The sequence below is a fragment of the Spea bombifrons genome, chromosome 5 (assembly GCF_027358695.1).
Source record: "Spea bombifrons isolate aSpeBom1 chromosome 5, aSpeBom1.2.pri, whole genome shotgun sequence".
Taxonomy (NCBI): domain Eukaryota; kingdom Metazoa; phylum Chordata; class Amphibia; order Anura; family Pelobatidae; genus Spea; species Spea bombifrons.
Window position 1 is genome coordinate 67,713,155 of NC_071091.1, and position 26,770 is coordinate 67,739,924.

The window sequence follows — 26,770 nt, forward strand, 5'->3', positions numbered from 1 at the left end:
GAGGCATCATGAGCATACCTGGGAACCTTTGGGCTCTAACTATCTGGAGCCTACCCTTGCATGACGTGACCAAGACTGTATGCTGATCCCGCTGATGTCACCGGCAGCCCCGCTGACGTCGTGAGCGTTGCTGTTAATGTCGGTGGGCATTCCCGCTGATGTCGCAGGAAACAACCCCATTTAAAGGACCTGGAGGATTCGTGTGTCGACCCGGAGAACCGGTGTTTCTCACGGAGTATCCGGGAGAAACCCGCAAAGGCAATATTACACATCTTTGTTAACAATGACGAGAGAAATTACCCACCAAGAACAAATAAGCAATTGAATTTCTGAAAAATTTATGGAAAATGTAAATTTCAGTGGTTGAATAATAATACACACACATTGTTAGTGGGAAAAAGTGAGATTTTTTGAAAGGCTGTAACAAGCAACTTGGTAGAGCTTAACTGTCTAAAATTCTGTTTTTTTCACTGTAAAAATATTGCCCCTATTTGACTCTGCTTATGGCTATATTGTTTTTGCAAATCAGTTTATAACCTGCCATTAGAAGTCAGCACCCTGACCTAGCCAGTTCCCAAATCTCTAAGAGGCCCCTACTTGTGGTCAAACAAAAACAAATATTGGGTTGAGCGTTTGTTTTTTTCCCTCAAACAAACATTTGAAGTACCCGTGATAAAGAATCAAAGGACCCCTTCAATGAAGATTAGTTCTACAAGACAAACATTTTTGTTTTTTAACCTTTGGAAGCCAATGGCATCTTGACCATTTTGAAAGTTGATTTTCACATGAGTCTAAAATATGCAGCAAATTCTCTTCCCTCTGTATATCTGTGTAATTGTATGGTACACATATATATGATGACGATGCTCTTGGTCTGTGATTAGCTGTAGAACTTAAGAGTTGTAGAACACCGTATTTCTCAGATACCTAGAAAACGTTCTGATTACCTAGAAAAAGGGACAGAGAGATTTGGGTATCAAGTAGGGTCTGTTCCCCCTTGGCAGTAATTTTGCATCATTGAGAGGGTGGTAGATAAGTGGAACAGCCTCCTAGCAGACATGGTGGAGTCTAATAGTGAGGGAATTTAAACATTAATGGGATAGACATATGGCTATCCTGAATTTAAGGCAAGACCAAGGACTGATTGAGGTCTGAGTCTTTACACCAAGAAAAACTGACATAATAGATCGGCCAAATATTTCTGCTGTGAAACTCTATGTTTCTATAATGAATATTGGCTTTTAAAAATGACACCGAATGTATATGCTATTGAAGGACCATTTAAGCTGAAAATGAATACCAGTATTTAACCGCGTGTTTTTTTACTGTAAGTAATTTTCTTTCCTGAGTGTTTTGCATTATGCTGTATGTATAGACAGTAACTGGCATTCCCTATATATAATAAATGCACAGATCAAACTCATAGCATGTGACGGCTTCAACAAGTTCTACCAAGTCCCATATAAGCAATTCAAGCGGCTGCACTCACTAATCCGGTTAGGCAAGTGCTTGTCACCTGGTAAAGCCAATAGCTGTCATTGGCAGCCAGATCATTAGGGTTCTGGCTGAAAGGACCGTATGGATGCCATGCAACAGGATCAAAAGCAAGAACAATATTCCCAAGCAGGGTGGAGCTAGAGTCTTAAGTACAGTATTAACCTGTGATGACAACATCAACATCAAGGCAGCTTCATTATATAATTATTATTATTATGACTATTATTAAGGCTTGGGCTGCTTTTCCTGGAATGATCAGAGAGTAAGTCTAGATGAACACTGCTCGATCCAGTGTCACCTGGAGCTGCAGTGAGGAATCCCAGCTGGAAAATGTAGGAAGTGCAGCATTCGGGCTTCCTGTGCGATCGCATGCAGCGCTCCCTTAGATACTGCTGCATACAAGCTGTGACGTGCTTTGAAGATAATGGCAACACGCTCCGAATAGGAGGGAGGAGATTGTCTGCGCTGCCAGATCGCCTGCGAGACAGGATCCTTAGGGCTCAGCTGGCGGGGGGAGCCGTGAAAGCCCCGCAGATCTGGAGTGCGGCGGGAGAATCCGGATTAAGCGTGCACACATGTGCTGGCTGTGAATCGGACTTCTGCCACCGAGGCTACCTTCAAAGGTAAGATGGTTGGCCAGACGCGACCTGCAGGCTCCCGTCGCGTTCGTATGCGGAAGGTGGACAGCGTACGCCGGGCAACCAGTGTCCCTGCCGGTCCTTGGAAGGTGATGGGAGTTGGATAAAAAAGAGGGCGATAATAGTTGGAATGTGACAGCAGCTGGAAGGCCTGGGCCAGCTGTTGTGGAGGACGCAGGTCCATGCGGTGTGACCGCTGGCCAGAAGTTATACTGTCTAGGCTTCCTCCGGGGTTCTAATGCTCGCCACAACAGCCAGCTGCATGATCTGCTCATACACACGACCCTATATACGCTTAATCATGGAGCCTCTATATAATACACAGCGTGATTCGCATCTAGCCATCTGTTTTTAGATTTTCCATCGGCGTAGTGACACAATGACTAATAACATGCATGCATTTTTTAGCAAAGCAGGTAGTTTTTTTCCCACGGATAATATTTTTTTTTCAGGCTCTACTTATACTGCATGTGATGTATAGTCCAGCTGTGGGTGCGTAATATATATTTCCAGGAGCTAGTTTAATAACGTAAGCTTCCTTTTATATTCTGCATTTCTTCTAAAGATTGCAGAATGTGTCAGATTTCAGCAGGGCCCGTCTCACCTGTTGTTTCTGTAAGTCTAATTGTTATGTTATATATACTGCTTGTTATGTCCTGTCTACAGCGCTACGTAATATGATGGCGCTATATAAAACAATAAATAATAATAATAGGTAACATAACAAAAACTGGTCTCATCGAGCAATGCTGATCATTTCAGCTTACCCTACACTAACTAAACCTGAAACAAACCAAAAAGCTATGTAATCGCATAGACTATAGGTAGCTGGACCATTTCTTAGAGTGTTATCAATCAGGTCTATAATGAGAGATATTGGAGGAATTTAGGGGATGTCGCCAATGCAGCGAGGTGGATTTCCAAACAATGTCCCCCCCGCGAAACATGCGCTAATATGAGTCCGCAATGAACTCATCACTCTAAGAAGGTATGAAACAGGCTGATCTATTCTGTAATATGTAGGACCGAATGCAGAAAATGTTACTTTTTTATATGGATGTTCTGAGAAAGCACTGAAAAACATTTCTGGAAATATCTTAAAAAGTATGCAAAGTGGAAACAGTAAATGAACCCAACGTTGTTGATGTTAGGCCTGTTGCGTCACTCTACTGTGTAGGACACGTAATGTGATACTTTATTGTCTGCATTGTGTTGTTTATAATGCCACTGTGCCTTGAAATTATAAATAACCTTTAAAAACGTCAAACCATGCGCTTATGTATTCAGATCTATTTGAAGTATTGCTCAAGTAGAGGCGGATCCACAGAACAATGTAAGCACATTTTTGGCATATCTTGTTAAATATCAGCTAAATGAGGAGGAAAAAAAACATTCTATTTATTCTCGAGTATCTAGTATAGATCTTTAATCAGAAGATGTTGTGTACACTATATATATAAACACAGCAGTATAGACAGGACCGGTGTATCGTAAGATGCCAGTAAAGGAGAACGGGAAAAGTCTGAATAAAAGAAGCCATGGGACAGAACTAAGATTTTAGGTTTGTAGGTGAATTAAAAACTGATTTTATTTGGAGGCTGCTTTTTTATTATTACCAAACAAAGGGAGAGCTGCCTACATCTTGACGTATTTTGGTTTATTTTAGTTTCCTTTGCCTCACTTTCTTTATATGAGGCAGCATTAGTGAGACAGATGAATACATCTGCAAATTCTATACAATGAGACATGAGTGGGAGTGAGAGAATACATGTGAAGAGAGGGAAGATAAAACATATAAAAAAGAGTGTTTTAATTCAACCAAATAACCCATATGTGTGGATTGTGTGAGAATAGTCATTGTCTGTGGCTTATCTATTTGAAAATGGTTTTGTTGGTATTTGAGAACGTAATGTTTTATCGTCTTCAAGCTTATCCCACGTGTTATCCCACGTTCTGTTTGCTGACATCATTAACTTGTGTTGAAATGGAAAGGATGGTTTCAAAGCACAGTTGTTGACTGGTTTTGAAAGACGACTTCACAAGACTAAACACTGATACCTTCTTTGAAAGAGCCACACAAAATGTTTTATGGATAGATCTCCATCCAGGTTGACGTTTGGAAAGTAGCCTCGACATGTCACAAGGACAAGGAACAAGAACTGCTTTTAGGTATCCTTAAGAAATGTCTGCAAACTATTTAGGGCAGTCTTTTTTATTTATCTATTTTTTAAACTTTTCTAGTTTTCGCATAGTCTAACATTTCCAGACAGCTGGATGTAAAACATACATATTTATCTTAGCTTTATCATCTGAGCCCAATATACTGGACTCCTTATCCTACTCTCTTACTGCCGTATGGTAAACATTGGAATGGATCAGTCTTAATCACTGGAAGATGAAATTATTCTATTCGACAAACAGGACTTCATTAGCATAGCCATAAGCAGTCATTATTTGACCAGGGAAAGTCATACAAAATATCACCTGACTGGCAACAGTGGCAGCCTCCGGGTTTGAAGATAAAGCAAGTTTATTGGAACAAAATGAAACAAGACCAGATTTTCTTCAATGTGTATCTACATTACTACTATACATCACTGTATTAAATCCTCAGAGAAAAAAAAAATTGGCACACATGTCTAGTTAATGTAACAGCCTTTAATACAATTCAGAGCTAAATCTACATGAGTTTGAATCAGATGCAAACTAAGGACTAACTTTGCCAGTCTCTTGCTGGTAGCGAATCACCCTAACACAGGAAGGCTGCCTTATAATATATTATATATTCAGAGTTCAGGTAATGATTAGGCGGTTTACATACGTGATACCTGAAACACTCATGATTTTTCTTAAAAATGTTCCATCTTAGGTATGTTGAGTAGATACAGTATAACATCTTTTACACACGTTTCATGGTCAACAATATCTACAATTATGCCAATGGAGAAGCAAAGAAGAGGTGTCCCTTTGATTGAAAACTCAACAAATGGTTATTTACAGATTTAGTACCCTAGAAACTTTACTCTCTTGGCTAATTGATGCCGCAGCTGCAGTTCCCATGTGGTTACATAGCCATAAGTAAATGTTGATTTTGTTTCATGCATTGTGCAGTTGGTCATATCATGTTCCAAATTTTACTCAATGCCAATTCCCACATCTACTAATTAGCTATTGTTTTTTTTCTTTGTATGTAGGTATTAGAATAAAAAAAAACTTGGTTATTTTCATGAGATAGGCACTAGATTTTGGAGATCTTGCCCATCACATTCTTGTCCTGAAGGCATTTGTGATCATTAGCTTCCAGGGGAACTAAAAAGCTGTAAATAACCTCTTCTGTTAGAGGCCCTTGCTTGAAACAATGCTGGTAGAAAGAACCGAAGAAGATAATGGCCCTATATAAGCAATAAATAACAAAAAAATAAAATAGCTTACTACTGGGCAAGTAGTAAGCTTCCTGAGGAGTTACGGGAAATCAAGGAAAAAAATGTTATGGAATACCCTAGCATTGGTTTTGGTGGATGTTCGGTCAGAATTGGAAAATATAAATTTACGTCAACATGCAAGAGATCGGGATAAGATTAAGTTGAATATAAGACGAGACCCACAGCCAAATCAGATTTAAGGTTTTTTCATCAGGGAAAACAATAAATAAAAATAATAGTAACACAAATGATTTATAGCTTTCATTGCTGGATTATATTGTGACTTCACCTCAGATGTGAGAGCTGCTCATTAAAATGAGTTTTAAAGACTATATATATTTTTATATCCTTGCGCTAAACCAGGACGTTTCTACTTAAATTTCAAAACTGGGTGACATTGTGTCATCTTTGGGTTTTCTTTAGCTATAAATAGGTATTTTAGTGGAAATGAAAAACAGATGATATATAGGGCCAGAAACTCCATGGGTTCAATCGACGCACTTAGGACACTTCGAAAAGGAAGCCAGTATGTTCTTCAGATAAATTACATTTTCTTAGAAAAAGAATCACATACTTGCAGTGCATTCCTACCGCATACAAGACATTCAGACAGATTATTGTCAATTTCTTTGCCTGTCTAAGACAGGGCGCATTTTTGATTTATTTCTTAGACAGAATGGAGTAGATTTACACTGGTTTCTCAATCTGGAATAAGAATGTAGCAAATTGGCGTGTCCATTTCCTTTTCTGGAATTAAATACAGCTGCTTCACTCATTTAACATTTTGTTGCAAACCCATCTGATTAGTTCTTTCCATATGTTTGAAGTTTCTACACTGGATATTGCTTAAAAGTTAATCACGGTTCAAGTTGACACATATATGTATTTTTGGTATTTTATTTGCACTAAAAGTAGGTCTTTTAGAAAAGACAAACGAAAATAAAAACGACGGCACTGATGTGATGTAACTTGAGAGAATGTTTTAGGGGCAACTAAACAATAACACTGTTGTCTCAGTCATGATTAAACCTTCTTTCCTAAGCCTAGGCTTTAATAAGCCCATTTTATTACCTTTTTACCTGCTTCACAATAGTAAAAAGACATCGTCAAAGACCATCTGGTGTCCCCCCAAGAGTGTAATGGTGCCTGTGTCGGCTCAATTACATGTTACACTGAGAGTGCTTTAGTCCCCTAACATATATATATATATATATATATATATATATATATATATATACCGTATTTGCTCGATTATCAGACGAGGTTTTTTTCAGAGCAAATGCTCTGAAAAATACCCCTCGTCTTATAATCGGGGTCGTCTTCTAATCAGACCTCAAATAGAGGTCTGATTAGGAGACTAAGATCCAGATCCCCCGCACCGCTGCAGGGGACCTGGATCCTCCTGTCGTCGACCCCCCCCTCCCCACACACTTACCGGTGCTTCCGGAGGTGAAGTTGGCAGCGGGGGTTTGTATGCGTCCGTCGCAAATACCTTCCCCGACTGTCAGAGATCAGAGTTCCAGAGTTCCTGATCTCTGACAGCCGGGGAAGGTATTTGCGACGGACGCATACAAACCCCCGCTGCCAACTCCACCTCCTTCCGGCTGCCGCGGAATGAGACGTCAACCCGCTGCCCCGGCAATACAGCAGGAAATTGGAAACACCGGTAAGTAAGTAAGTGTGTGTGTGTGTGTGTGTGTGTGTGTGTGTGTGTAGGGCATTTCTGGAATGCCTTACACCCCTATATGCCACTCTGGCACTTAGGGGGTTAAAAGGCATATTATGGGGCAGAGTGGCATATAGGGAAGTATAAGGCATTTCAGGAGGCAGAGTGGCGTTAAGGGGGCATTTAATAGTGCACTCTGCCTCCTGAAATGCCTTATACCTCCCTATATGCCACTCTGCCCCATAATATGCCTTTTAACCCCCTAAATGCCAGAGTGGCATATAGGGGTATAAGGCATCTCTGGAGGCAGAGTGCTCTATATAATGCCTTTTAACTCCCTTAATGCCACTCTGCCTCCTGGAATGCCTTATACCTCCCTATATGCCACTCTGCCCCATAATATGCATTTTAACCCCCTAAATGCCAGAATGGGATATAGGGGTATAAGGCATTTCTGGAGGCAGAGTGGCACATAGGGGGTCAAAAGGCATACCATGGGGCACAGTGGCATATAGAGGGTTAAAAGGCATATCATGGGCCACAGTGCCATATTGGTGTGGCAAGCCTGGGGGCAGATGTGCGTAACTGGGGGACAGGTTGGAAAATACAAGAAATAAAAACAAAAAAAAAATATTTTTCTCAATCATAGCTTTTATTAAAAAAAATAGTTTACATGAATTAACATTTACTGGTAAAACTTTTTTTCCTTTGGGGTCGTCTTATATTCAGGCTTTTTCTTTTTTTCCTAAGTTAATATTCAGATTTTGGGGGGTCGTCTTATAATCAGGGTCGTCTTATAATCGAGCAAATACGGTATATAAAACATGTACAGGGCTGTAGATCAATGCTTCCTGGTTACTCTACGAACACGCAAGCAAGTAGATAAGAGTAAGAAGAGGAGAAAACAAAGTCTGAAGGGTGATTTAGAGGATTGGCAGGACTCTACACTTTAGGACCCGCTTGTGCGGCTCCTCCTGTCATAAATAGCATTTACCTATCACCAAACTTTTTTTAAGGTGTGAGGTGTGGAGGATGGGTTTATAGGCATTGGCCGTTTTGAAAAAGATTGGAAAAAGAATCCATTAAAGGTCCAGTCCATCCCTATCTCATTATAGATGCATTTCGGCATATGGGCAATGGGAATAGCAGCAGCAAACAGGGAAAGGCACTAGCAATGCTCATGGTAGACAATTTAATGATGATAAATGGACCTTCACAACCTTTGCCTATCCCTGGCAGCAAATTGGACATATACTATCTGAACACTTACGTTGCTGTTATGCATGTGATTGCTCCTATTCACAAAAGCTAATTTGCCATAGAATAATGCCATATGGTAAAGATTGTAATGTGGACTAGCCAAAGAAAAGCGCACTATGAGGTTAATGAAAGCTACTAGCAAGGGCAGTCTGCTGATAGTATAGAATCATCAGAGAAATTAAAAACAAAGCAAATGCTCTATGGATACCTAAGATACCTCTGATACCTTAGTATCAATACGGTTAATAAATAAATAGCAAATAATCTGATCACCATATCAACAAATGAAATGTTCTTTCTGATTGGACCGTGATTGCTCTGGTGCTAAGGTATATGGTATGTATAACCTATACATATCCTAAACATACTGTCTCTAAGTGAGATACTGCTTGTTTAGCTGTTTGTTGTTTCATGGATCCTTGAAAAAAATTACTGCCCTTTTAAGCTGGCACAAAAGGTCCACAGGGCCAGTCAGAAGTGCCACAGATAACAAATCTCATGCTGAGATGCTATGGCTTATTTCATTAGTCACAGAGTCATTGCCGAGGTGACTAGAGGGAAACTGCTGGCCAAATAGCAGAGCTAAGTAGAGTGTTCTGGCAGCCATTAATTAACTTTCCATTAAACTTGAAAAGTCCAAATTTTATCGGTGCTCATTTAATTCAGTAGATGATGTAATAATTGTCATTTATTTTCCTGAGGTCTATCAGTTTATGGGAAAAGTCAGGTGATTTTTTTTAAAGGATTGTTCTTTTATTCTATATCTGTCAGCCCTCTATCACCCTAAGTTGCCAGACAGGTGCCAGTGCAGTTCAGTATGAACATAATGCCTCAAGAATAAGCTAAATCCATAGTTTAGAAAATAAACTTGTTAACTCCAAAGTCAGGATTACAAGTGAGTGTGTGTATGTGGTTACAGTATATTTCAATAGACATAGTTTTTTTTTATTTTTTGTTTAACTTGTTTAATAACCGCTATTGCATTTATTATAATAGATATAGACAGGTATACTTTCATTTAGCATGTGGAATTCTGTTCCTTGGGAGGATTCCATCGGTTCAGGTTACGTATAGCGGAATACTATAAAGCTCTGGGAGATTCCATGTTTATACAATGTTAGGATAATGGAAATCCATCAACATTTTTACTGTATTCACTCACGTATGTACTTACTATGCTCTACGTTCTGTAGCTGAAGTTAAGGACAACACAGCTGCAAAGTGAATAAATATTTCATAGAGTGGCGATGAGTACTATACATTCACTTAGACTGAGCAGTATCCTGAAAATGCTCATATTGCCCCCGTTTCATGGTTAAAGGGGAAGCCCATTGAAAAAATAAATAGTTTTCTTTAAACATTAAAGTGCTGAATTAAGTAATGCACCTTTACTATTGAAAAAGCTGCCTTTACTTTATTTTGTTCCAATAAACTTCCTTTACATGCAGACTTTTTTCTGAATGTAATCTAGGATCATTAGAGAATGTGTTACCCTGTCTTGGCTCGGTTTAGGTTTAATCTAGCACTATAACCAGGAAGTCAGTAAGAAACAGAACATGAGAAGACTGCTGTCTATACTCATTAGAGATACATTTAGGATGTCTTAATTCTTCCCCTGATATAAATACTGTTCATATTTCTACAATATTTTTTCTATTGTGTTACTTGCATATTAAAAAAAATACTATCTGTGCTTTGAAGGCAAATGAATTTACACATATTATAGACATTTTTTATACAGCGTTTGTAATTTTATGCCTGGATGTGTTTGATTGTTTTTCAGAGGAATTCCAGAATGTGGCAAAGTTTAAACCACTGATGGCTTCTTCCAGCAAGGTCTGCCATCATTCCACGATGATGGGTAGTCTGACTACTGGAGAACTGGCCCTGGAGCCTCTAATCACATGCAAGCTTTGTCTCTGTGAACACTCTCTGGACATGATGACGACTATCCAGCAATGCAGCTGTATCTTTTGCACGACGGTAAGGTTTAACTTTATGCATGTTCATAAAAATGCTTCATAGAAAAGCTCTTCAATAATTCTTGGAAAAGTAATTGCGTCCAAATGTTTCTTAAGGACCTCCTTGAGCATCCCAATTACTTGTACTTAGAGATAAGACAGAAGCAGTACACATCAGCATTCTGTTATATAGTATTCAAGCTTGAAATGTTTTAATATGTACTTATGTACATTACTATTAAACATTAACAAGAGAAGTAAATATTGTTAGTACTTAGTATATGGTTGGTAAGCTTTGTCGAGCCGTTCACATATTAGTGTTTTAATATGTTGCACTGGACTTACACACTACTTTGTAGTAAATAATAGAATGCCTTGGTCTTATTGACCCAAAGGGATTTGATGAGTCATGAAAGTCTAAGGACTTTGTAAAGAATCAGCTAAGTGTGGTGCTTGCGTTTAGCATTTTTAGTATTATCATTTTTATTATCATTATCATCTTTTATTTATATAGCGCCAACAAATTACGCAGCGCTTCTTAAAATACATATATTCAATATATTTATTCAATGCCATACAAATACAAATTGGCATCCAACACTTTACACCTTCTACAAATTGAAGTATATGTCACTAGTGACAAATCGGCATGATAGACAAGGTAGGTACCAGTCTCCTATGAACATGAGCCAAAGGAAAGCGTCACTATACATGTCCATGTTATTATGTCATATGAGTGTCTGTTGTTTTAAAGGTTTGTGGCTGTGAGCTACTTCCTCTGATTCCGATAAATACAAAAGTAATTAAATTGAAAAATGATAAGATGTCACGTTGTAGGGGAAACTTATTGTCTAGTTGTATATGTTATTTTACATACATTATACTAGCCAATTGGTTAGGAAACATTAGTGAAAAGTTATGTCAAATCTTAAATCCCCTCCCCCATTATCATGGCATGCGTATAGATAAAAACTACAAACATAGCTGATGGGTGCTGGTGCCACCACAATCCCTTCCACTATGTCGCGGAACCCTGCCGTAAAGTTATTGGAATAAATTGTATAAACGCAGTTGTATGAAAGTGCTAGTGTTTTTGAAACAAGGTCTTGTATAGGGTGCCCACATCAACATTACTTTCAGGACACATGTACATTTCTCATGTTACTTTCAGCAGTCAATTACTCAGTTATACATCCCGCAGCACAGCACTACACATGTACAGAAATGTTTCGAAAGTATATGTGTCTTGGAAAAAAAATGGTGATGTGGTCACCCTAAAAGACCCCCTTCCAAACACAGGAGCACTTTCATAAATCTGCATTTAAATAATTTATTCCATCCACTCCATGGCCTGGATTTACCAGGTTATAACATAAAAAAGTGCACCATGCCTGAATGGCAAAACTTAAAGTTTTGCAATTCCCCCCCCATATAGTGGATACATTTTTACCCCATAAGGTTATTTTTTTTGTTTTTTTTTTTACAATATTTTACATATAAAACAAATATTTATTAGGAATGAAATGTAAAAAAAAAAGATGAAAATATTTAAAAAAGGTAATTTTACTTAGTATTTTTCCCCCAGAAGCTAGGTTGTAGTTTCACAACATGCCCTAAGTAGAGTAATAATACACATGTGTAGGTTTATGAGGACCCAAACATCTCTTTTACACAATACACTATTTATTATTATTTTGAATTCCTTTGGTTTACTGGACTGCAGCATTTTTATTGTTCATTTTAAATTTGAGGTAGAAGGTGCTTAGCAAAATGTGTTTATTATTTTTAATTCTTTTTACCGTCTTAACATTTTTTAGCCTCCTTTTTATTTTGGACTGTTCTTTGAATGCACACCATTGTAGAGCAGTGTAACAGGACTGGAGATCCCCACGTAACTATATGGTACCCCTGATGATGTCTTGGTGACATCACTGGGTTCCCTTTTAGAAGTTTTTATTTTTATATATTTTTACTGTTTTTAAAACTGTGATTTAACTTGTTTATCATTCTAGATTTTATTAGAACCAATGCTGGCATCTGCAGACAGAAAGGACAATGGGCTGTTGTTAAATAGCTATCTACTGATCCTCTGTGAATATTTTTTTTTCTCAGTGTGCCTGATATGTTATTGGTCCTCAAAGATTAACTAAAAAAGACTACCAGATCATCTTATTCTAGGATGCTGGGATTGTCTGTGGGTTTGCCGGGTTACCCAGATTTCTGTCTGTGGCATCCCTGTGATGCACCATGATAAGGTTGGTCAGTTTACATATGGAGATGTATTGATGTTGTTTAAATATTGCATCAGGAAACCATAAACCTGGTTTGACCTGTGACGGATCGTCCTGTGCCCCAGACTGGACACATCCGCCCGTCAGCTCCTTCCCTCTCCCAGTAAGCGGACACGCTGTGGCTGTCCGAAGAAAGCAGTCACAGACCAGCACTTCCCTCAATCAGGACAGGACTTCATACTTTGAGGTTAAAACAGAACTCTCTTTATTACACACTTTTTTCACAGAACTTATATACAATCTCCATTCACTGTGCACCGAACCCAACTCCCAATCCCATCAACCACATCCCATCACAAATCCCATCAGCCACATCCCCTCACAAATCCCATCAGCCACATCCCCTCAAAATCCCATCGGTATACAGGGGATGTATCAAGTGAGGGGATTAAGGGATACAATGGGTTCCCCTTCCTGTGTTATCCCCCCTGTAGTGTGGGTGCTGTCTGGGCAGACAGGGCTGTGCTGGCTGATTAAGAGCCCCATCCAGATTATAGGATCGTCTCTTTGAAGGCCGGAGCTGCAGCCACATTCAAACAGGGTACACATAAATATAATAATAATAATAATAATAATAACAGTGAAGATCAGACATGGTTCTTCACATGACCCAGTTGGAAATCAACACTTTCTAATTCAGAAACACAATGGTCAACCAAATGGATAACCTACACTGGAACTGTAGCTAAAACAACATCTGGCACAGGGTTGCGTAAAGTATGTATCCACCAAACTAAAGAGGAAAGAGGGGTAGAAAGAAAGAAAACACAAGGGAGAAGAGAGAAGTGAATTAGAGGAGAAAGACAGAAGGATGAAACAGAGAGAGAAAGAGGAATGAAAGTGGCAAGGAAGAGAGAAAGATGCATGACATTTTAACAATGGGCACATATACTGATTTATATATATATAAAATTGAATAGCCTAGTCAACCTCCCCCATTTTGCTACTCGCCGAGGAACCTCAATGAATGTTTTTCAGACTAAACTATGATTACAATCTTAGAATTCAACATTTTTTTACTCCTCTTTGTAAGCTGTGGAGAATGAATAGTCTTTTCATAAATGTGTTATTTCAGTTCTTTATAGCATCCTGGCAAACCAGAGGATCTCAAAACACATACATAGCAACATTTAGGAATAGTGAAGTCACAGATCACACCGGCATAACTGAAGACCTGAAGGGAGTTTAAAAGCGTAACTATGAAGGAATGTTAGTGTGCGTATTCTTATGTAGCACTTGTAAATATGAAACTTATATTCTCAAACTTTGATTTGGGTGCATTTAGAACTAAAAGATACTCGGTCACTGTTTGGTAAATGCAGGTCTTGTGTTCAGTGCTGCAAGCATTAAAGGACACTGTTGTGTTCTTTCGCCATATTAATGATTGGTAAGTAATTCCATTCTGGGTCTGCAGTTCACAGTGAAAACGTAAGCAGAGGCGTTGGATGCAAAGATTGATGGAATGCAGTATTTATGAATTACATTTTCAGCTCTTTAATGTACCAGAACATTAATCTTTACACCAATATGACAACACTGTTTTGTGTTTGTGTATAGAGTAATATTTTTTTCCCAGACAGGGGTGTCTGTTGATCAAATGCACATTGTGCTAGGTCACATAAAAGGGAACATATATTGGACAGATGTTTTATTATTGGTGTTAGTGAAAGGGATCCTAGCTCTTAACTTCACAGTGGTTGGCACAGGAAAAAGAGCATTGGTCTGCTTGTTATTAAACCATACATCAAAGTCAAACCTCTTAACACAGCAAGATACCGGCACCCTATTGATTAACTACACATAGTTAGGAAAATTTCCTATCCTGGACCATTCATCGTTTGTGAACACAACATATTCAGGGTATCTTATCACTAATATGGTTTTGCAGCATTATAAAGATAGCCTTTGACACCCAATATCATGCAAGCAAGCACTCCACCAGCCACAAACTAAAGCTCTCCAAAGGTTCAGATGGATCATCCAACATCATGCAAGCAAGCACTCCACCAGCCACAAACTAAATCTCTCCAAAGGCTCATATGGATGATCCAACATCATGCAAGCTAGCACTCCACCAGCCACAAACTAAATCTCTCCAAAGGCTCAGATTGATGATGGGAATCTTGGTCAATGGCAGCTAGAATGCATGTGGTTACCTGTCTGAGAAATTAGCTGACGTACCTGAAAAAAAATCATTATATTTTACCTAAAATTAATAAACTAAATTTGCAAACGTGATGGGTTTTGAAGCTCTGCTGAGTGAGTTTTCACTCAGCTTTTTACAAACAGAACTGAAGGAATGAGTTTAACACATAATTACATGAGGGATACCTGATGTTTAACTTTTTTTTGCTTTTCTGTGACTGTACTTTATGTCCCCTTTCTAGTGCCTCAAGCAGTATGTACAGCTGGCAGTCCGTGAAGGCTTTGGTTCACCAATCACTTGTCCAGACATGGCATGTTCAAACAGGGGTATCCTACAGGAAGCCGAGGTACTAAAATTAAACTACTTCCTTTTTTCGGGATCAATGCCTTGATTTTTCCCAAATTACTTTTTTTGACGTTTAACTTTCTGCTAAAAAAAATCCTGGCATCAATCCTACCTTGTTAAAGAAGCCGGGGGCAATGGATGGCTTGTTCATTTTTTTCTTGTCTCTTGAGGTAATGTTTACTTTGTATCAGCCAGGTCTATGTGCACGCTTTCATTCTACAGCAAAATATTCCAGTACCCGTTACATATGAGCTCTGAAGACACGCACAATGTGCCAGCTACTGCAATGTTTATAAATCAGACTGGAGAGGCCACATTATAGCACGATTATGTTTCCTTACATCCCTTTTTCTCAGGAGACATTACTAGGCAACTGTCTTAAGAAATTATGTTTCCCGATACCCCCTGGGTAACTAACCAACGTGATTTATAATATATCTGCCAGATGCAATACATCTAATATAATTTAGGGCTAGTGAGAGATTAAATCAACGCAATTTTATTTCCCATTGTTAATATTTTTTTATTAATTTTGGACAATACAACAAAATACATGTGTGTGTGTGTATATATATATATATATATATATATATATATATATATATATATATAAACAGGGAAAAGAAAAAAATGTCGGTGCGCTAAGCTAGTCACAGGCTCAAATAATACAAATGTATAATACGAGGCCTACCAAACAGGTGTAAGCATGCTGCAAGAAACAGTGTATTGGCTGTACAATGTATACAAAAACCAAAAACTGTCTGCGCTTCTTACCCTAATAAAGTTGGCAACAAATATATAAACATAATATAAATGAGAGGTTTTGGTTATATGAATTGGCCAAGGCATAATTAAGCTCACCCGCCACGTCAAGGCACACTCTCAATAGGGTGAGACCTACTCTCATCTCCTACATAGTGGGCACACAAAGCAGTTTATACTGCTACCAAAACCTTATTAATGTGTTGGGGGAGGTGCAATTAAACCTCCTCCCATTGTTAATATTTTTTTATTAATTTTGGACAATACAACAAAATACATGTGTGTGTGTGTATATATATATATATATATATATATATATATATATATATATATATATATATATATAATCTTCACTGAGAGTGTAATTGTGTAAAACACGCACAAAACCAATTTCCTTTTAACAATTATGTCAGCTTAATTGAGTAATAGTGGTACTTGCATGTAATATAGTGAATTCTGTTGCAAATAATATAGCCTTACCTATGTGACAAAAGTTGAAGAATTGTTGCATGTTCTTGTTTGCATGCTTATTATTCCACACATACAAGTAAAACAACTCCTTTGTGACTTCATTAAGTTTATATAAATAATCAATGCATAAATGTACCCAAGTAGTAGGTGAAAATTTGCTATATATGGTTATGCATAGCTCCCAAGTTTCATAATGCGTGAGGGACTGCCAAGGGCTGAGAAACAAGCCCCCAATCCTAGGTTGACATTTTTTCGTAGTACTAAGATATTCAGGATGCATGTATGATGCTGTTTCTGACTAAACAAACAAAATTGGTAAAAATCCTAGGTGGTTTCCAAATGAAGACAAGCTAATGAATATATTTGTGGGTGTTTTTCCCCACTGGCTCTGTCAGTGCCTTCTCAATAAGGGCAGGTTAAGATAGCCAGGCATCTGGAACAAATCTAGCGGGCTTGCTGGCCAATCCTGTAGAGCACACACTGGGTTGTTGTCCTCTTATGATGTTTAATGAGTCATGATAGAATTACCAGTGACGATATTCACTATATGTTCCTTTTTTTCCTTCCAGATTGCTTGTTTAGTTCCCATTGATCAGCTACACTTGTATCAAAGGCTAAAACTTGAAAAAGGTACGATGCTTATGGTTGTTTGCTGCTAAACATTTGTTGTTATGCGCAGACTTATGATTGCTTACACATTTCAAGTGCCTTAAAAACTAAAAGTTTGGCACTAACTTTCCCATATGTTTATTTTTTCATGTTTTTTTTTAAATATGCATGTACACATGACATCTTTGTTACTTTAAAGAAGAAAGTGTAGGTTATTTGATGTAGCAAGGTAAGGGGTCTGATGTATTTGATTTTTACACCGGCATTGTTGTCTTCAACTGAAAAACTGCTGCAGATGGCAGAATTCTCATTCATTCAGAAATCCTTTATAAATAATCAAACCCACTTATTCCGGGTCTTTCCTTTGACTTTTCCTACTGTACAATTTTATTTATTGTCTGTTACTTATTACTGTTCTGCTGCAGAAAATTATCTAGTTGTATTCTTTTCACTTAGAGGTAAAAAAAATTAAATTTGTTGGTTTTGTATTTAAAATCCGGCTACTAGTTAGACTCATACATAGTTTCTTATACATGAAAGGAGCTCAATAAATACAAAGCCAATCAAAGGTTACATAAGTAACTAGTGTGCAGATACAGTATACTCCAGTAATGGCTCTCACAAGAGTTTCAAGGCATTTCAGGGGATACAATAAATACAATCAAATTACTTTAATATGCATTCTTATTTGATGGGGCTGTGTGGGGCCCCTGAATATCACCTGTGGCCTAATATATTTTACCATTGAGCATGGCAGGTTTAGAAAAATATGTGATAAGATATTTTAACCCATTCATTGTGAAACTGATTATGCTTTGGGAACTCATGTAAACATTCTAGTAGTTCTTTCATTTCATGATAAAGAATGAGATGCACTCTGCCTAGGGGACGAGTTCCCTTTTTTGTTATGCGTACATATTTTTGTATTTTTCAGAAGTCCATTTGGACCCGTGCAGAACGTGGTGCCCTACTGCCGATTGCCATACTGTGTGCCTGATAGAAGGGGGTGATTCAGCCATACCTGTACCAGTGGAATGTCATGTTTGCCTCAAAACATTTTGCTCTACCTGCAAAAGTACTTGGCAGCTTGACCATTTGTGCCAAGCAAGTAAGGCGGTTGCTGTACCTGCTGAAAAAGAGTAAGTGTTACGTTCTTCATTTGCATGAACTCAGTTGCCACAAGTTTTCAATTAATTATAATGACCTGGTTTGGATCTTGGTTTCTCACCAAGCACATCTACTTCTCTTAAGTCACATTGTTGAGGCAAACCTTTTCATGCGTATTCCTATAAGTGGAAACACTCGTAAAAATATTTCTTAGTCCATATGAACTACTTTTTTTTAAGGACGTTTTTATTAAATATTCAGTTTTGCAAGTGCATTTTCACTTTTTATTTAAGAATAAGAACAGAAACATTCACGTTTAGCTACAGTAAGTTGGTTGATGACAGTTAACGCATGAACAGTGAAATCCAAAACGTTTAAGCATCACTGAATTCATGTCATCACTTTATTAGTTGATTTAGCTCCCCCAGTGGACCACTACATTTGGACAGGTGGAGATATTAGAGACCTTTCTTCTAACTAACCAAGTAACACTTGCCTGCACAGCCTCCATAATATCGTTACCTTAAGAGGCAGAGTGCCAGAGTGGATCAGGCCTGGGGCAGCGCCCAGCCTAAATACTTCTGTACTTATTCATTGCCTGTCCTGTTGGTAAAAATAAATAGTAATTCCACTTAGAAATGATAAACATAGACAAAAATGCGTACACCCAAATAAACTGAACACCTAGCCTGCCATTGTTCTCTCCTGAAGCTTAGCAGATCTGCCCTCAGGTACCTCAACAAGTTAGGCAAGGTTTCCCATTTTTTTTTCTTAAATGTATTAGCTGGCTTGTTTTAGACACACTTGTGTGTGTGTGTGTGTATATATATATATATATATATATATACATATAAATATATATATATATTAGAATTGTTTTAAGTAGCCTGCTTACCATCTTTCACCTATAAGAAAAAAAATATATAATGGAATACTTTATGTCAACTATGTTATTTGTATCATTCATTAATGTTCTATTTTTAGATTATTGTTATATTTTCCAGTGCTGACATTCACCAAATTCACCAAATTATTGCACAGGAATTCTCTTCTCGAGTGTAGGAATGTTTACATGTTTCCTAGACCCCTCTTGAGTTTTAGCAGATTGTGTACAAGCCTCTAGCTAATGTTTTCTTTAGAAACTTGAAGTTCTTGTTTGAGTGCATCCGTACACAGAATAAGAAGATCATCATGTGCTTTCTCATGAGTCTGTGTTTTGAATAGAAGACATATATACAAATGTTTTTTTGCTGTTCATAGAGATTTTGTACTACCCCTGTCCCTTTTTCTCTGTGCATCACAAAACGCAACCCTAAAGAATATGACATCACAAAATCTAACTCACCTTACATGTTGGGAGTGAAAGAAAACTGATACATTGTATGTGTATATACATTATAACCCCTTCTCTTTAGTTTATATGCCTAAATGTTTTTCTTTTTTCAAATTACAATTTAATGAGAGAAACTGCCAGCAGACAGGTTCAAGAATGTTAACTGTAACTGTACTTGACTCGCATAGTTTAAAGGATCAGAAGCACTTAAAAGGTAAATTAGTTAGTCTTAACTAACGAGAGACACAAAGGGGTTTATTCACCAAACGTGGGAATTTGCAGGGGAACTGAGCATTATGACTGGCCAACCCCAGCATGCTACCCCTATACAAGGACCATTGATGGATCTGTACAATACATAGTTTAACATTTACCTCAATGACTGAACTATGCATAAAGCAGACCCTTTGCCTACAAAAGTTCTCTGTGAAGTATAGTGATTTTTTGTTGGAGAGTTGAAACCCAACTCTCCTGCAAGCTCTAATGTAAACTCCCTGTTTAGTGAATAAAGGCCAGTGTGAGGCAGAAGTGTTGTTATGTTGGAAGGCAGTTAATGACCCTATGTATCCCAGAATGACAGCACACAGACCATAAAATAAATACATTTGATCGAATAGACTAAGATCAGGTGCAGCCCTTGTGTTTATTTGGTTTGGAAATGTTGGCAAAATTTTTCACCTGTTTAAAATATGATTGCTTGTAAGTTGAGAGAGATGTGTTTGGGTATATTGTGAAGTTGTATTCATCTGCTTTCCCTTCTTTCTTCTTAGTATTCTTATTGGAAGAGATGTTGATGCTGCTATCAAACAGTGCCCTGTTTGCAAGATCTACATAGAGAGGAATGAAGGGTGCGCCCAAATGATGTGCAAAAACTGTAAGCACACGTTCTGCTGGTACTGCTTGCAAAATCTAGATGTAAGTGTGACCTCCCCGATACCTGTTTGCTTTAGCTTAAATGTAAAATACTGATTTGGCTGTTCACATGTAAAAGATAAAAAATAACTTTCGCTAGGGAGATGCTCCACCCATCATATGCACTTAAAAATGCATGGGTGATTCTACAGAATTCTCCCCTATGCATTTGCTCGTTTTCCTTGATGGAGATGAATTTGGCTGAACACATTTTCTGCCGTGCACATGCATGAAAAATACTCCCATATTTTTAGTATTTTCTGCAATATGAAACAGTTCGTCAAGATTGCAGAACTAGATTGTGTTTTTTTCGACATATTGTAGTCTGACACATGGTAGAATTGTGATTCTTGCCAAACCACTTCTGGTTTATGGAAGTATCTGAATTATTTGAGTTTTTTAGATTAGATGGAGATTATGATACTGAGATTTCTGTCACCAAATTAGTTTTATGAGTACTGTGATTTATGTTCTCTATCTAAATCGAACCATTTATGTGTCAGCGCCTTCAAGACTAACCCTTTCTGTTGTCATTCTAAAACTCATACTTGTTGTAATTGCCCTTGCCTCTATTAACAAAGTGATGCATCACTTTAGTGGTAAAGACGTATGTGTTTCTGAAAAAGCCTACAGACCCACCGTTCCAATCAATATCTTAAAATAACACGCCTAGTGTTGTGTGGACCTTATAAAAGCAAGATGAGTCTATGTTTTGAGGGAAACCCTAAGTACAGTTTGGAAGTAAAGGACGCATGAAATGATGAGTATAGGATGGTTAGAAAAAGCCTTGGTTAGTTCCATAGAGTGACTTGATGATATAGACGTAACATAAAATATCATAGTCGTAGTCTCTCTCCATTGATGGTGTAGGCACCTTAGCTTGCTTATTTGAATTTCATGCTGATACCAACAGTAGATAACTAGACCTCCTGACTGTCTGGGTTTACTGACTTTGAATCGCAGAGGGTCTTGTGCAGTGAAACAATGGAATTGAATTTGTGATAGACTCAGTAGGATGTAATTATTACAATTTTTTATTTTGATGTACCAAGAAAATCTTTGGGGCACCATGGAGTGACCCAACATAACTTGCATATTCCAAACGCTAATTTAGCACCATTCCAAAATCAATGATGTGTAACACGTAGAAGTCACATGATTCACATTATAGCCTTTGTCACAAAAATAGTTCTATATAATAGAAAACATATATAGTCAACTTGATAGGACATGTGTGTTAATTGTGATTTGTAGAGCAACATATATGTAATAAGTGACTGTTCTGTTATCGGTAAATATTAGGTAAATGACTATGCAAGCTGTCCATGGTTGCATACATAATCCTTAGGTTTTATTGCCATACAACCAGCATGCCTCGTTTTCATAGTCAATTATCTCTGTAGTTTTCTATGTCTTGGCAGTTTACTTTGTACATTATTTTTATGTCTTTCACCAATGTTCCATACATTTTGGCTGTACCAAACTACACATGTTTGATCTGTACTAACACCTTACCCCAGCAAAATCATCAAACAAACTTAGGTACTCAACTTCAGTGAACCTAGTCGAATACACTGCTGTATATTATACTCTTTGAAATGCAAAATGGATCCAAATGGAAACGGCTATGTTATTATGTCTGGACAAAAATGTGTTATAAGCAGGGTCTTAGAACATGTAACTAACTGCCTTACCGCCGTCTTTAACTGGATGTCTGCATGTTTCCTAAAACATAAACTCTCTAAAACTGAACTCCACATCTTCCCTCCCTCCAATGTTCCCCTTATCAGTTTCCCTCAATGTCAATGGTGCAATCATCTCTCCATCCCATCAATCTCTGAGCTATTGTTCACCCCCCACATTCAGACTGTCTCAAAAAACTGCCGCTTTCGTCTGAAAAGCATTGCCCGCATCTGTCCATTCCTAACACAAGATGTTACTAAGGATCTTTTCCATGCCCTCATTATCTCCCGCCTCGATTATTGTACCTTTGTCTTAGCTGGTCTCCCTCATACCTGTCTCGCCCTTTTACAATCCACCATGAATGCTGCTGCCAGACTTATCTTCCACTCCTATTGCTTTAATAACACCTCTCCCCTCTGTCAGTCTCTTCACTGGCTGTCTGTATGCTTCAGGATTCATTTCAAAATCCTGGCTCTTACTTTCACAGCTCTTCATAGCGGTTCCTCACTCATTTCTAAATCTCCTCCTGCCAGGCCTCTCCACTCATCCAAAGATCTCCGTTTCTCTCCTCTTCTCTGGTTTTTAGTTCGCATGCACAAGACTTACAAAACTTCTCCAGGGCTTCCCCTATCCTCTGGAATGCCCTCCCCTGGTCTAACCGCCCCCCCCGTCTTCGGTCCTTCAAAAAATACCTTATGACCCACTTTTATAAGGATGCCTACGAACTTACAATAAATAATAATAATGTTGCAGTGCAGTACTGACATAGTTAATACATACACAACTTCCAGAGCAAAGGTAACTACACAGTTACACACTTATTTCTGATCACTAAAGTTTAACCAAGCTTGCCACTTCGTACAGATAGAAATGATTGCCTAATACCACACATAGTTGGAAGGGCTTCAAATTTGCATAAAGCACACAAACTAGAGAAACGTGACTGTTGTATACAAAAAGTAATTTATCTGGTTTAAACCAGCAGGAAATAAACATACATTATTTCTACAGCGATGACTTACTTTACATTCTGGAATATACAAACTGATACACCCACTATATATATATATATATATATATATATATATATATATATATATATATATATATATATATATATATATATATATATATATATATATATATATATATATATATACCATCTCATTCTTTCCATAAATCAAGCTCCATTAATGAGGAATACATATTAATATTAATAAGACCAGTGCTGATTAGCTGTATTTGTGTATTTCTTTTACAGAATGATATTTTTCTGCGACATTATGACAAAGGTCCTTGTAGAAACAAACTTGGACACTCACGGGCCTCTGTAATGTGGAATAGGACTCAGGTGAGTACATTGTACTGACACATGGCTAACATAATGCAGAGAGTTAAATAGATGTATTTTTTGGTTATCCTTGATAAAGTGTAAACCTTTTAAAAACAAATTTACTCGTTTCCAGTGTTACTAGTTAATGAGTTACCCATAGTACCCTCCACAAATATTGGCATCCTTGGAAAATATGTGCAAAGAAGGCTGTGAAAAATTGTCTTGTTTTGTTTAACCTTTTGATCTTTTCTTTAAACAATACACAAAATACTTGGCTCTCATGGATTTCAAACAATTGCAAACACAACACAGGATTATAAAAAATATGTGTGGCACATTTATTGGCACCCTTCTAGTCAATACTTCTCTATCTCCCTTTGCCCAAGATAACAGCTCAAAGTCTTCTATAATTCCTGATAAGGTTAGAGAATGTAGGGATCTGGAACCATTCCTACATACATCATTAAAGATCTTCAAATTCCGAGGTTGAAGGTGGTGGCTTCTCCACCTTTAGTTGACCCCACAGGTGTTCTATGGTGTTCAAGTCAGGGGACTGGGATGACCATGGTAGGATTTTGATTTTATGGTTGGTAAACCATTTTTGTGGCGATTTTAGTGTATGTTTTGAATCATTGCCCTGATGGGAGATCCAATCACGGCCCTTTTTAAGCTTTCTGGCAGAGGCAGTCTGGTGTTTAATATCTGTAGATATTTGATAGAGTCCATGATGCCATGTATCCTAACAAAATGTCCAGGTCCTCTGGCAGAAAAACAGCCCCAGAACATTAAAGTGCCATCACCATATTTAACCATGGGCATGAGATACCTTTCCATATGGCTACCACTCTGTGTGCCCCAAACCCACCTCTGGTGTTTGTTGCCAAAAAGTTCTATTTTGGTTTGTGATCCTTTGGCCACTCAAACCATCTTCTTCACAATGCATTGACACAATATAGACACACATCCTTTTCCAGGTTGATTCATAACATTTCCAGTTACCGGAACTTCTTAATTATTGCAACCTCCCATTTTGTGAAGCTCAACAACCTTTTGCTGCACATCACAGCTATATTTCTTGGTTTTACCCAGTGTGATGAATGGCTAAGGGAATTTGGCTTTGATTTGTTACCTAATATTTATAACCCCGTGAAACAGGAAGTCACAGTTATATAGGTGTACTAAAAATTAGACTTGTGCATTCGTATTCGGGCGTACATGAAAACGAACACGAAGGGTGCGTTTTCGTTGTTCAGCCCGAATACCGAAGAAACGAACATGGCGTCATAGACAAAGCCACACAACACGAAGAATCTTTGTGTTCGTCTTCGTTTTTGTTTACTAATCTCCCTGGCCCCTTCCCCATCTAGCCTACCGAACACAGGAACGGGGGAAGATTCGTGGAATACGAAGATTTTTCCCCCACGAAGACGAACACGAAGAGAATATACTTCAATTATATTTTTCTCATATGAATTCATAGAGGTGCCAATAATTGTGCTGGTCTTTAATGGGTAGTTCAGTAAAATAGTTATTTGCTCTCATTAATTGGCATTTATTTCCTGTAGTAGGCCAGGATGTTCAGAAAGCAACATTTGAAGTTCCACAAACAAGACCAAAGAGAGACTTTTCACTTTGAGAGATGAATGATTTACTTTGTGATGAATGGTTTAGTATCATTGACTTACTGGTTGACTTAGAGTAGATAAAAAAAAAATGATGGTTAGTCAGTGGTACTCTCAGTGATCGTTATTGACAAAAGTTTTCTACATGCAAAATAGATCTACTTTGAAAAAAATCTGTCACAATCTCTGTTGATTCCTATGGTAATACGACACTTATAAAACTTTGCAGCATAAACCAGGTGTTACATTCTATCATGTTTTATTTTAACTTGATCCAATGTTTTCTGCAGGTCGTGGGGATTCTTGTGGGCTTGGGTATCATTGCAATTGTCACTTCACCTTTGCTTCTCTTGGCATCACCATGCATCATCTGCTGTGTCTGCAAGTCGTGTAAAGGCAAGAAGAAAAAACACGGCCCACCACCCACAGCCTAGCGAGGTGTGCACTTGTGCTCTTAATGTGTAAGGGCAAAGCGGTTTGATACTCTGTGTACAGCCCCAGGGGAGGCCTTCAACATTGTATGACTTTGGACAATGTTTTTTTGCACAAATCAGTGTGGAAAGAGATGGCAGTGCCATTGCCGAATGTATTTCAGATGAGGAATATTGATAAAAAAGGGAAAAATCCAGTTTATAGTTATAAATGCATATTGCTTATGCCAAGTCAAAAAAAGTCTGTTTTTCACTTTATCCAGTGAAGGGCCCTATATAATGAACCAATTTTTCTGGTAACAATACAAAAAAAAGGCTTTTGTTTCTCCATTAAGGGAGAACATACTTGTTCGCCAATATGTGCAATGATTGAACAGCCTACCGATTACATATTGTACCTGTTTACATAACAATGAATAATATATATTTTTTAAGAAAAAAGCATGTACTTCCACCAGAGATAATGTATATACACACAATTACAATATAATTGCACTGGCTGCAATAAATATATATATATAGATATATAACATCTTTGAATATTTGCATTCGTGGTCTGGACCACCACTGAAGTAATATTTGTGGATTTTTATGTATGCAGATTGTTTCGGGCATGACTTGTTATTAGTATGCTGTGAACTTTCCTGTTAGGGGGAGTCCGGGCCTGGTCCATATGTGTGTGTAGAAGCCAGGCAGATGGATGGTTCATAAATATGTTGTTATTCCTTACTAATGTGTCATAGCTGTGTTAACTATATGTATGTTTAGTGGGACATCACTCATTAAATGTAAAATCTCACTTTATATATTATATAATGTGTGTGTATGTATATATATATATATATATATATACACAATATATAATTATTTTTGTATTTTTTTTTATCTGTAAGACGATTTCAGTTTCTCTCCGCAATATTATGTGTGAGCGAATGTATGCTTGTAGTTTGAAATGCTTTGTAGGAACTCCCTCACACATTCCTCAAAAGTACATATTTTTTAGACACTCACCAAACACTCTGTAAATTAGGACATTCACTGAACTATTTCTGTTTACTTTGGCAATTATTCAAGAACATTTATTTCCAAGTGAAGACTAAAGGTAATATTTTTCCATATTTCTTCCTCAGTTTATACAGTTTGACCTCCGAACTCTTCGGTTAATTACATCTCACACAATGCTTCGTCACATGGATAAAAAGAATGCGTAACACATGCAATAATTGTGCTATCGGCATTATTTTAAACTGTGTGGGCAAATTTCTTTATAGGGCCAAACGG

At 37.7% G+C, this 26,770-nt stretch overlaps 1 protein-coding gene across 1 annotated transcript; it reads left to right on the forward strand.

Moving 5' to 3' along the window:
• Positions 1-2,006: 2,006 nt before the first annotated feature.
• RNF144B (ring finger protein 144B) lies at positions 2,007-26,103 on the forward strand. Its single transcript, XM_053467049.1, has 8 exons — positions 2,007-2,120; positions 10,267-10,466; positions 15,123-15,227; positions 17,029-17,089; positions 18,003-18,207; positions 20,279-20,423; positions 23,365-23,454; positions 25,349-26,103. The coding sequence occupies exons 2-8, from the start codon at positions 10,302-10,304 to the stop codon at positions 25,490-25,492; spliced, it is 915 nt and encodes a 304-aa protein (XP_053323024.1). The 5' UTR covers positions 2,007-2,120; positions 10,267-10,301; the 3' UTR covers positions 25,493-26,103.
• The last annotated feature ends 667 nt before the right edge of the window (positions 26,104-26,770 follow it).

Excerpts from the sequence above, each read along its gene's own strand:
- RNF144B (XM_053467049.1), top strand. The coding sequence starts at position 10,302 with ATGGCTTCTTCCAGCAAGGTCTGCCATCATTCCACGATGATGGGTAGT. Across the intron at positions 17,090-18,002 it reads AAGGCTAAAACTTGAAAAAG|AAGTCCATTTGGACCCGTGC; the intron begins GTACGATGCTTA and ends TGTATTTTTCAG. Across the intron at positions 20,424-23,364 it reads ACTGCTTGCAAAATCTAGAT|AATGATATTTTTCTGCGACA; the intron begins GTAAGTGTGACC and ends TTTCTTTTACAG.